At 42.3% G+C, this 12501-nt stretch overlaps 1 protein-coding gene across 3 annotated transcripts in view; it reads left to right on the top strand.

The window, feature by feature from the left end:
• LOC131110251 (transcription factor COE1) overlaps nt 1–6304 on the top strand; it is a 56538-nt gene extending 50234 nt beyond the window's left edge. Inside the window, exons 15-17 of one of the 3 annotated variants that reach the window (XM_058063168.2) lie at nt 1133–1330; nt 2282–2350; nt 4129–6304. In XM_058063168.2, coding sequence (XP_057919151.1) covers nt 1133–1330; nt 2282–2349 — 266 coding nt within the window. In that variant the 3' untranslated portion in view covers nt 2350; nt 4129–6304. The other 2 variants (XM_058063170.2, XM_058063171.2) reach the window with 2 other exon arrangements.
• Nucleotides 6305–12501: the final 6197 nt, after the last annotated feature.

The raw sequence follows: 12501 nt of genomic DNA, 5'->3' as shown, positions 1-12501 counted from the left end.
TATTTTAACAGGCTCGTCGGCCCCTCACAGACACTTTCAATCAATGGCCCCTCAGCCTGCCTTTGTAGGTCCAATTTTCATTAATTGATTAGTTAGGCCCCTTCATAAATGGATTATGACTTTATTGCAAGGATTTGGCAGGAAGGGCCATAAAAGCTAAGTGTTGGATAATAACAACAATAAAGGCAGAAGCAGATATCAGAGGGCAGGTGAAATACGACTTGGCTGATTGTAAAATCACTGAGGGGGGAAATGCTCTTAGTGTATTAGCAGACAAAAGACAAACCCTTAAGAAGTGAATGGATGGGATGATGTCAGAGGCAGAGACCGAATTTGGCTTATGAACATGGAGACTTACATGTATAGTAAATCCCGCTAATAGTCATTGTGTGGATAGAAAGCCGCCATTTTCACTTTGGAGACCCTCTAGAAAGAAGCTATTGTGTTGTTTTGTGAAGGATGAAAGCTTCCATAATGCTGTGGTATTAATGTCATGTGAAATTGAATATACAAATGCAATGCACTCCAATTTAGACGCAACAGTCGATTTTGGTCCATGGACTAAGTACAAATCGCAAACAACTCTTCCTTTGGCTTTAAGCAGGATAATCCATTTGTATTTGAAGTGAAACTATTGACCGTTTTCATTTTGTAAAAGTAGCTTTCACAAGAAAAAAAAATGCAGTGACCTCCAATATAGCTAGTAGTACATGTAAACATTCACAATGCATGTACTATGTGATCGGTATTGGTATCGGCCTATTTAACTCATGGATTATCAAGATCTGTATCGGCAGCATGAAACCCTGATTGGAACATTTCTGGTTCATAGCATACTTAAAATAAAAGAGGCAACAAAATGTTATGAAAGGTAACAGTAGAAGAACGACATATTAATATTAGAGTGGCCATTGTTGATCTGAGTTCCAAATATTATCCCTCCTGCCATCATCCGTTGACCAGTCCCCTTCTGTTCGTCCCGTCTGCCCGTCCTCTGTCCTCGGCCCTCTCTCTAACCCCGTCTCTCTCCCCCTTTTCCATCTTCATCGTCGTCCTCCCCATCCCTCTTTTCCGACATGACCTCCCCCTTCCCTGGCCCCGCTTTAACCCCCCCCCCCTCCCCACCTCTCAGTCGTCCCATCCAGCCCCACCATGGCGTCATCGACCAGCTTGCCCTCCAACTGCAGCAGCTCCTCCGGCATCTTCTCCTTCTCCCCGGCCAACATGGTGTCCGCCGCCGTCAAGCAGAAGAGCGCCTTTGCCCCCGTCGTGCGACCCCAAAACTCGCCGCCACCCACGTGCACCAGCGCCACCGCTAACAGCCTGCAAGGTAAGCTAAGTGATAGCTGATGAGGGTTCACAGTGGAACCTTCAAAGTCCAACACAGTCTGTTTTTTCTATAACACAACAAAAATAGAACCAAAACACTTTTATTTGTGATCAAATATTGGAGTTCTTATATGTATGCAAAATGCTCATTTCTCCACATTTTTGAGTGGCCTTTTATTGTAGCCAACACCTGTGCAATAATCATGCTACCTTATAAGCATCATGCCATAACTATGAGGTGGCTGGATTATCAGTGCGCACTGACACAGATACGTGAACAATATTTGAGAGAGTCGGGGCTTTTGTGTAGATGTGAAAAGTTTTACATCTTTCAGTTCATCTTATGAATATTTGAAGCAAAAACAAGTGGATTAAATATGTATTTTCATTGACTGCACATGCAATGTTTTCAGTCACATTTGACATGATTAATGTATCATACAAATGTTAAAATAGCCACTGTGTCAAAAGGACTAAATAAAAGTAAAGTAAAATTACTCACCCTCTGAGGACTGATGATGTATTGATGGCGGCGCAAACACTAAAGTGAAAAGTGGATTTCTAGAAGGCGAGTCCACTTCATATTGCACTTGTTAGCATTCTAAAGTAACATAAATAAAATTAATCACCCGACAGTAACTTTGGTGATATGCATAACACAGTCCATTTTTCTATTATTCATGTTACTGTTCTTCTTACAGTTCCTTTAGTCCAGTTTTATGTATTTTAAGTTCCATTTCTGAGTCTATGGTAGTCGTCACACTTTTGGACACGGCGGACTTGGGAGGTTCCACATGATCCAGCCTGTTCTCATTAAGCTCCAATGCTGCTCCTTTGAATTCCTTTTAATAACAACTTGTCACCTTTTCTTTTCCTCTTATTCCCCCTTTCTTCCTCCACTTCACACCTTTATTTTCCCCTCCTTGATCCCCACTGTCCTTCCCGGCTTCAGATCAGTCTTTTGTGGACTCGAGCAAGTACTCATCAGCCAGCTCTCTGCAGGGCCTAGCCTTCTCCTGAAGTACGTTCACCCTCGCTTCCTCTTTTTTTATTCACAGTTTCTCCCTTTCTTTCCATCCCACGCTGTCCCACGCCGCAGCTCATCCTGCCCCGCCCTTCCTTCTCATTTTTTATTTGTCACGCTCAACTTGTCAGTGCGATCACATATGTGTTCCATTTCCTGTTTTCACTTCCTGCTTCCTGCCTTGTGCTCCGTGCGCTGTCCGTGGGGAGGTGTGTATGTGTCGTGCCAGCAAGGGTCATTCTGCTCTCCTATTTCCATCCAATGTGGCTCATAGTCAGGCCGTCTAGGCAGGATGTTGTATGGTGTTGAGATCCCCGGCCACAGAAATGATGGATGGGAATCTTTATCAGAGCTCCGAGCTAAGCACTTCCTCACTTCCTCTGTCGGCGTTGATGAGCACTGAACATGGTGACCCCGGGGCCACGGCACGCTGATCATACGGACTCACACACACACACACACACACACATCATTGGGTTAATCCCAACAAGCTGGAGACATTTAGGAAATAACCTGGGAATTAGTGGATTGCAGAGCGAGGGGAATCAATAAGGAGCCAATATCTTCTATGAAAAAGTCTTCCATGTGATGGCTTCTGTGGAAGAATGAGGAGTGCTGGAGATGTGAACCAAGCCACTTTCACAATCTGATGAGATCCAATACAGGAACGCTATCAATATCTCTGCCTTTTGACAGATAATATCGCTCAGTTTTGATTGACACGTTCATCTTATCCAGGGATATTAAAGTGGCGCTCCACATGCAAAATTTGGGTTTTGAAGCAGATTCCTAAAAAGAGCAGAGGACTCACATCTTATAGCGGACTAGTTATGATCCCATAAGATACTGTATTAGGGACATTTTTAAGAAAATAACCCTGATTTTACCTTTCATATGATATCACAGTTTTTGGTTTTAATATGCTGTCATGTTTTCATAAGGTTAGAATAATAATGAAATATAATCACCCTGGTATATCAATAAATGTTACAATATTTGGAGGAAAAATACTCAAGAGGAAAATACAAATGTTAATATCAACACTTTCTTCTGGGAAAGTGTCAATAAAAATTGAGCATTGTTATTATGTAAAGGTGGAATGTTTACAGCTGTCAGATTCTGCAGGGGTACTTGTGGCTTTGGGGGTCCAGATTCTGCAGGGGTACATGTGGCTTTGGGGGTCCAGATTCTGCAGGGGTACATGTGGCTTTGGGGGTCCAGATTCTGCAGGGCTACATGTGGCTTTGGGGGTCCAGATTCTGCAGGGGTACATGTGGCTTTGGGGGTCCAGATTCTGCAGGGGTACATGTGGCTTTGGGGGTCCAGATTCTGCAGGGGTACATGTGGCTTTGGGGGTCCAGATTCTGCAGGGGTACTTGCGGCCTTGGGGGGGGGGGTCCATATGTGCCTCTACATTTGAAAATAAGGGAAAATTCCCACAAAAATACTTACTTTATCACTGTCACCTGCAATACCAGGGAGGATGTGGGAGTTTCCCTGGAAAAACAGGAGGGTTGGCGGGTGTGGAGGGTTCATACGTCCATTTCCGTGTGCCAGGTGTAAGCAGCGAAGAAGAGTAAAAATGTTTTGGGCTCTTCCCGGAATGAGGAGCTAATGAGAGCTTGAGGTGTGTCCTTGTAGGACAAGATGCTGGAGCATGTTGGTGTTATGGGACTGTTGTGATGACACATGAAACCCAGCTATCACATGACTGACCTCTCTCTCTTTCTCTCTTCCTCTGTCCCGCTTTCCTCCCCCTATTTTCCCACAAGCAGCAATTCCGGGGATGATTGTTCCACCCATGTAGGGCATCTGGAAAAAGAGGAAGAACACGACACAGTAGTAGCTGGCGCAGCTGAAGAGACGGAAGTGAAGATAACGGTTCAAACTCAGGCCTTTCCACTGGGATTTCATCTGAGGAGAAGATGGGACAAGCTTTTTGCCATGTGATTTCCCTTTTGGTTGAATTAGTGTAGCTTCTCTGACACCGTGTTGGATGCCCCACAGTGTGATCTCCCACCAACCCCGACCTCATGAGAAGAGCATATATGTATTTTTACTTCCTGGATCTGTCTTAGCATTGGAACCAGCACAAACAACAGTCAAACCACACATTCTATTTCATCATGCCTCTCGTCCTTCCTTAATGCTGTTCTACTAAAACTGTGACGATGGAGCTTTTCATAAGCGTTTAAAAAAAAAAAATTGCTGACGTTAGTAAAAACTTGAAAAGCCTGAGTATGTGTGCGTCCAGCCAGCACTGTACTGTACTGAAGGAGTCTAGCAACCCTACAATACAAGCGTGATATATGTGATATATTTTTGTATATATAAAAAAAGTGATTTTTTTTGTTTTGTTTCATTTGGCTTTTTTTTTTTTTTGCAATAGCTCTAGTTTGAAATGTAAACATGAAATGTCTTAAGGCAGCTTCTCAGTACAGAAGTACAGTAGGTGTTTTGTTAAAAACATGAGGAGAAAAACAAGGATTTGGATACAAAAAGGGGATTTTTGTGTAAAATATCCTATAAATAATGTATTTATCCCTTGTATTTGTACATCGCCTTTGTTTAGTTGTGTTGTGAACATACATCACGTGTGTTTCTGTTGTCGCTCACTATTTAAACGTGTTTTGTTTTGTATGTGACTCACCCACCACGCCATTGTCTATTTTTGTATAAGTTAATAAAACGTGTCTGTCTTTTTTTTTTTGGTTTTGTTTTCTTATGAAAATGTTTATGGTATGGCAAAACGTAGCATCTTATTCAGAGTATTTGGTTGAAGTAGATTTTCTAAAGAATATATACACACATTAATATATACTGTAAAGCTATATCTTTTTGTTTTTTCAAATGGATACTGTTAATATGCATGGGTTCTTCTCTTGAGTGTCTTTTTGAGTGAGTGTGTGTGTGTGTGTGTGTGCACATCAGGAGAGCTACGTGTTTTTCTTTGTCCATGTTATTTATGCCTGCTTCCATACTGTATCTTTACACTCTTGTTTTCTGTCACTGTAACCTTTACCAGCAGTCTAGATGCCTTAACAATGCAATGCCATTCTTCTTTCAATCACATGTACAGTTTTATAGTCTCGCCACAATTGTCTCTTTGCCACATAGGAATTCGTGGGAACTTCGGGTAAGGGGTTGGGGTGGGTGTGGGGGGCAAAGCACAAACTCGAAGCCACACTAGAATACAAAGAGCCATAATTCAAAAACAGCCCAACGTATGTACAAACATAAGACTTTTATTTGCTTCATCATGTCACCTTATTGAGCTGTTTAATTGCAGTTCAACATAAAGTAGCACAGTGAAGCGCTGATGCAGCACAATTTTAATCCCACACAGACTGTAGAATCACCATCACCTCATGTATCCACAATAAGATTTCATTTCTAGCCACAAAAAACGGGAGCTCATTTCTGTAATTCTTTATTTTTGTTTTATTGTGTGTATGTGTGTGTGTGTGTGTGTGTGTGTCTTCAAGCTGTTGCTGGACAGACAGACATAGAATGGGGCTTTTCGCTTTCTCTCCGTCGGGTTTTGTTAAGCAGCATTTCAACGCAGAGGCGCTTGCTGACAGACGAGTGTTTCGAGGCACTTTGTGTTGTTTCTGAGGCCATATCAGTTTCTCACACACACACACAAAAAAGGTCTTTTGTGGTACAAATCAATGGCTTCTTTGGAAACAACCTATAAGCTCCACTCAACCCTGATTCTCAATATTGGTAACATTTTGTACAACAAAAAGGACAGATGCAAACCAAATAGCCAGTGTATTTTTCCTCTGTTTTTTTTTTTTTTGTTTTTTTTTTGTCTTTGACTGCAAATACACTAAAAAAGCTCTAAGAGAAGAAAAAAATCTACTGTATAGATTGTTATTGTTTTTGATGAGCTGTAAGATAACTTTTGGACTCTCACAATGTTGAATTAAAGTTACATCTTGTCTGTGACTTTGTCCTCCTTTTTGAAAGGTACATTTGTACTTTTAACTTTTAACAGAACACCATCCCCGTTTGAAAAAAACTGTTAGAAATTCCCCAACTGTACTATGCCAATGCAGTACACCGTTACCCGTACAGATTGATGTGGTTCAACAATGGATACCTGCATTGTCACCTGCGGAACCAAAGAGTTTTTTCTTCTTCTTTCTACAGGAAACAATTTAAACCGGACGAGGTTGGTAAAGACGGGTAAAATATGTGAGCTTCCAGTTCGGTGATGCTGTTTTTTCCCATATAAATAATAATAAATAACATAATATCATACATTTCAGCCCCCACCTCACCTCCCAACCCCCAGTTCATCCACGTGAGCCGGGTGATGAGGAACGTAGGAGGGACCACTAATGTAAAACAATATGCATTCAAAAGAGTAATACATTTGCGTGACACCATGAACTACTTACTATGAGCATGCATTACAATTTCCCTTCAATGTGTAATCTCTTGAACATGACACAGCTCAAAATCTTTTCACTTCCTGGTTGCTTCAGAGTTCTCCTTTATGGCTTAAAACTGCACTAAACATGTCTTATTCTATTGTGCAGTTGTGTCATCACCTCTTTTTGCCTCTCACACAAAAAAACGTAACAGTGGTATACATACAACTTTGGTAGCAAATGAGTTAATATAGACATTTTATTTTTAAGGCAAACAAACAATGTGGTTAGTTTGGAGCTTGTTCTTGTCCCACAGGGAAGTGTCCCTGAACAACTTATTCTGTTAATGTTGTTATCGCGATCTAAAAAGCCATTATTGAACAGTTTATTTCCCATATATATGTATTACTCCGGCTGCACGGTAGCCGACTGGTTAGCACACAGGCCTCACAGCTAGGAGACCCGAGTTCAATTCCACCCTCGGCCATCTCTGTGTGGAGTTTGCATGTCCTCCCCATGCATGCGTGGGTTTTCTCCGGGTACTCCGGTTTCCTCCCACATTCCAAAAACATGCTAGGTTAATTGGCGACTCCAAATTGTCCATAGGTATGAATGTGAGTGTGAATGGTTGTTTGACAGCTGGGATAGGCTCCAGCATCGCCCGTGACCCTCGTGAGGATAAGCGGTAGAAAATGAATGAATGAATGATTTATTATATTGACTAATACAAGTGTAAAGGGGACTATTCGTTCATGTCTAGAGGTCACTAATGATGTTAACAACCATATGTAGAAGGTCATAAACAGTATTTTATGCTCTAATATTCCATTTATTCCAATACTCCAAAATACCAGCAAAATGTGAGTGTCGGAGGAGTTGCTGAGACCGATTCCCCAGGTCAAAAACAGGCCTGCATCACTCCCCCGTCCTCGCAAGGCATCTCTCTGTAATGAATCAAATTCATTAATGCATTAGCGATGGCATGGTGAACATGGTTAGCCTGACAAGTTTCCTCCTAAACATATTAGTTAATGATGATTCCAAGGTTATTAATTGCAAACGCACCAGCCCACCATAATTGAGTCATCATTTGCATACCCGGTCATCAGCAGAAAATTAATTTCTTTTTTATTTTTTGCATATCTAATTTAAGAGGCCGCGATTGGATTACCTTGTGAAAACAGCAGATCCCGGGGTTCCGCTGACCTCCGTGTGTGTAACTGGAGGCTTCCGTAGAGCCGAGGGGAACCTGGAAGTAGTGATGAATTAAGGATTTGTCAACACTTGAGTGCCTCTTTAATTGCTTGCAACTTTATAATTGTGCAGGGCCTTTTCCTTGTGTATGTAATAACCGAGTTGGTAGTTTGCTGACAAACAGTAAAGTAGGGTGCATGATTTAGCAGTAAGAGGTGGAATATTGAATTATGGAGGTGACTACACGGAGCCTAATGTTTTTGATTAGCGAGCCGAGCATCAGCACGCGGCTCCTGGGAATCCACCGCTCCACAACACACACGGCATCTGAGCAGACACACTCAAACACATAAATCATAAATACACATAGACAAAAGGTGAAGCCATTTTGCTCCAGCTTTCCCCGGCCCAGATAGAGTGGTCAGTGTGGAGGAGGACAATAGGAGTGGGAGGCCCGCGGCCGGCCTCTGGAGACGTCCCATTCAAAGACACTATTCCTGGAGAGCGGCTACTTTGGGTAGCGGCGCCACAGCCTCGGCACATCAAGAGCGGCGCTGTTCAGGAGTTTCTCTGCTACTAGTATCCTAATGAAATATATTAATGCACATATTCCGCACCATCTCGCACTCCTCCTACTTCTCATTCTCCTCTCTGTATGGACACATGAAGAGAGGAAGGGTAGTGGAGAGGCGTATTTGAAAGAAAAAACAGGAGTCCCCATGGGGATCCCACATAAAGAAAAGAAAGAAATGAGAGAGGAGAGGATGGGGGGAGAAGTGGGGGTGGGTTGGAGAATGGAAACAGAGCAAAAAGACAAGGAATGAATATTAATAATATGCTGTGTTGGAAAAATAGCTATACAATGGACAAAGAGCTGCATTCCTCATCACACTTAATATTATTTATAATACTATGTACACCAAGCAGTACAGCTTCAGTTTGGTATGTAGTATTATACATTTGTACACAGGGGGTTCAGCATTCATGGACTCACAAGTTAGTGGATATTTGGTATAACTTTAAACCTTTACTGCTAATTTTCCTTTACTGCTAAGTGCAGTTTTCCTTTAAAGGGGGCCTATTATGCTCATGTTTCGGCCCTTTGTATTGACTTGTGGGCTCCTATAGAGCAGCTACACACAATAACCAGCACATATAGTGCAGTAGCAGCAGTACCAAAAATCCACTGAACCCCTACCGGAGGTATAACAAGTCGTACTTGGTATCAAAATGTTCGTTAGAACCTCTACTTTTCAGAACTGGTGTTGTACTTTGAAAAAGTTGTGTATAACATAGTCAATTAACCCCTTTATTGCCGAAACACGCAAAAAAACGACACTTCCTCATACCTTCAATTTATTCAACCCAGGCACTATAAAACTTTGTTTGATGCCACTACAATGCTATTTCTTTATTAACAGAGGTCTGTGGATATCATCTGGACATCAGTGGTGGTGTAAAAATCCCAAGGGGGGTAGTCTGGGGCCCCAAAATGGGGATTTTAGCCCCTTTTTCTACTTTTTCTTCAGGAAAACACCCCTTGTGAGCCCAATTTCAACTCAGATAAGGAGTGTTTGGTATCAAAATGTTCGTTGGAACCTCTTCTTTTCAGAACTGGTGTTGTACTTTGAGAAAGATTTGTGTAACATGGTCAATTAACCCCTTCATTTCAGAAACACATTAAAAACGAAACTTCCGTACACCTTCAATTTCTTCGACCCAGTCACTATAAAACTTTGTTTGATCTCGATAAAGTGCTTTATTTCTTTTTAGCAAATGTCTGAAGAAACAATCTGTACACCAGTGGTGCAGTAAAAATCCCAGGGGGCTAGTCTTGGGCCCCCAAAACTTTTATCTTAGCCCCTTTTTTCTACTTTTTTTCGGGAAAAAGATCCTGTTGCAAACACCAGTGAATTTGTAACTGTACTCGGACTCTGAAGGTCACTTCAAAACTCGTTTACCTGTTTGAAACAGCTTAGCAGTATTTTCTTTACCAGTAAAAAAGTGCCTGCTACCAAATATTGACCAATGAGACCAATGCTAGTTTTCATCGCTTCTGCCATCCCCATCCCCATCCCCATTATCTTGCTCAACACGGACAGTATTCGGGCAGTCACTGCATTTGCATGCTTCGATGCACGGAAGTCCAACCTGGAGACATGGACATTTCGCTCCATCAATACAGCTTGAATCTTGACAGTACAGATGAGTGAGGTTCCTCAGATCACTGGGAGCCGATTCCTTCAAAGTTCGAATGCACACAAGGTTTTCTCCACTCTTGGTCCAGCCATATGCACAGGGGTCCCCAACTTCAGGTTTTGCTATGTGGCTGCTGCACCATACCATGGTCTGATATTTTGCCCGGAGTGCGTGCTGTTGAAAAGCATCCTCTGTAGGAGGGAGTGACACCACTGGCTTGTCGGTTGTTGAGTGGATGAGACGCAATTCATCCAAAGTTTTGCAATGTCTGTCCTTACGACCTTTGTAAATGAGGATACCGAATTTTCTTGCAGAATCCATTCCCACCTCTGGTCCAGGACTGTTGAATTCAGAAAGGCCTTTCAACTCATCTTGATGCTTTTGAAGCGCATTGAATGCAGTTCGTTTCCCTATTTTGAAAAATCCGCTAGTAGTGTCACATCCTGAAAGGGCGTGCATTGCTGGCAAAATGGAGCAGAGTAATGGCCCTACTTCTTCAGCAATCTTAGTCACTGGAATGAATCTCTCTTTTGTGGTGAATTTTCCGGCATGACCTGCGTGCATGTAGACCTCCCGACTCAACATTCCTCCACTCTGATAATGCAACAGCAACACAAGGACATCAGTGTCATCGCATCTGACGATGGTCCGTGGAAAGGAAGCTGAGTGTGTTGCATGTAACACAATTCTTGTGTCGGCTTCAGCTTGTGTCGAAGCCAGGTTCTCCATCGTACAAGGTCCTTCAGCAGATATTTGTTTCACTGTCTCTGGGTTCGGGTAACCCCCAGCAATCACCAGTGTTTTGTCTGGTGCAATCATGTCAGGTGCTCTCGCCTCTATATATTGACTAAGAAAATATATCAGTTCTGCTTTATTCTTTCCGGACTTGAGAAACTGTTTGTAGTTAGGAACTTTCCTATTCCCAATTACCTTGTGGGAAGCTCTATGTTCATGACTGTCCCCACGTCGTTGTCTTTCTCCTCCCTTGATGTTCAAGCTTGCATCTACATCATAACGGTCAAAGACCACCGTTTCGACTTCAATATGCAAGTCTGGATTTTTCAATAGTCTGGTCAGTCTTTTCAAGATGATCTGTCCCAAATCATCGAATGTCTGGAAGTGTGTTTCATTCACACTTTGTACAAGACTCATTCCATCAATTATGTATGCAGTTCGTGTGTAGGCTTCTGATTTCAGAACTGTTTCCTTCTGGCAACGTTCTTCAAGCTTGCTAGCAAGGTCTGATTTAGTCACCTTTCGCATGGCACCATCGTCATGGAATAATGCTGGCGGTACTGGGGTCAGCTCATACGACAAGACATCCTTCAGGTTGATTTCTCTGTGTCTTGCAACACAAAGCAATCGACTGAACAACACCTCTGGGTCAAGTAACAGCTTCTTGGCTTTATCAAACGATAGAGATTTCTTCATGCTCTCGAATGTTGTGGCCACAGACTTGGGTACTGCATCCCAAAAGTCTTTCTCTCCACCATCCACAAGTCGCTGGGCAATGAAATTATCCAGTATGCCTTTTCCCTTTCCTGGAATCGTTGTCAGGGACTGCACAACCGGTTTTGTGGCAATTTTCCCACTTGAGATATTCCCCTGGATCCCCCTGGGATTTTTACTGCACCACTGGTGTACAGATTGTTTCTTCAGACATTTGCTAAAAAGAAATAAAGCACTTTATCGAGATCAAACAAAGTTTTATAGTGACTGGGTCGAAGAAATTGAAGGTGTACGGAAGTTTCGTTTTTAATGTGTTTCTGAAATGAAGGGGTTAATTGACCATGTTACACAAATTTTTCTCAAAGTACAACACCAGTTCTGAAAAGAAGAGGTTCCAACGAACATTTTGATACCAAACACTCCTTATCTGAGTTGAAATTGGGCTCACAAGGGGTGTTTTCCTGAAGAAAAAGTAGAAAAAGGGGCTAAAATCCCCATTTTGGGGCCCCAGACTACCCCCCTTGGGATTTTTACACCACCACTGATGTCCAGATGATATCCACAGACCTCTGTTAATAAAGAAATAGCATTGTAGTGGCATCAAACAAAGTTTTATAGTGCCTGGGTTGAATAAATTGAAGGTATGAGGAAGTGTCGTTTTTTTGCGTGTTTCGGCAATAAAGGGGTTAATTGACTATGTTATACACAACTTTTTCAAAGTACAACACCAGTTCTGAAAAGTAGAGGTTCTAACGAACATTTTGATACCAAGTACGACTTGTTATACCTCCGGTAGGGGTATCTCGAAAACTAGAGCACTTTTTGGCCACCTGCTACTCCCCTAATAAAGCTTGATGGGGGCGGCACGGCGTTCAAGTGGTTAGGGCGCAGACCTCACAGCTAGGAGACCAGGGTTCAATTCCAACC

Source organism: Doryrhamphus excisus, linkage group LG22 (assembly GCF_037039965.1).
Source record: "Doryrhamphus excisus strain RoL-2023G ecotype Guam linkage group LG22, RoL_Dexc_Guam_v1.1, whole genome shotgun sequence".
In the NCBI taxonomy this organism is placed as follows: Eukaryota; Metazoa; Chordata; class Actinopteri; order Syngnathiformes; family Syngnathidae; genus Doryrhamphus; species Doryrhamphus excisus.
This window is presented reverse-complemented; position numbering and strand designations above follow the sequence as displayed.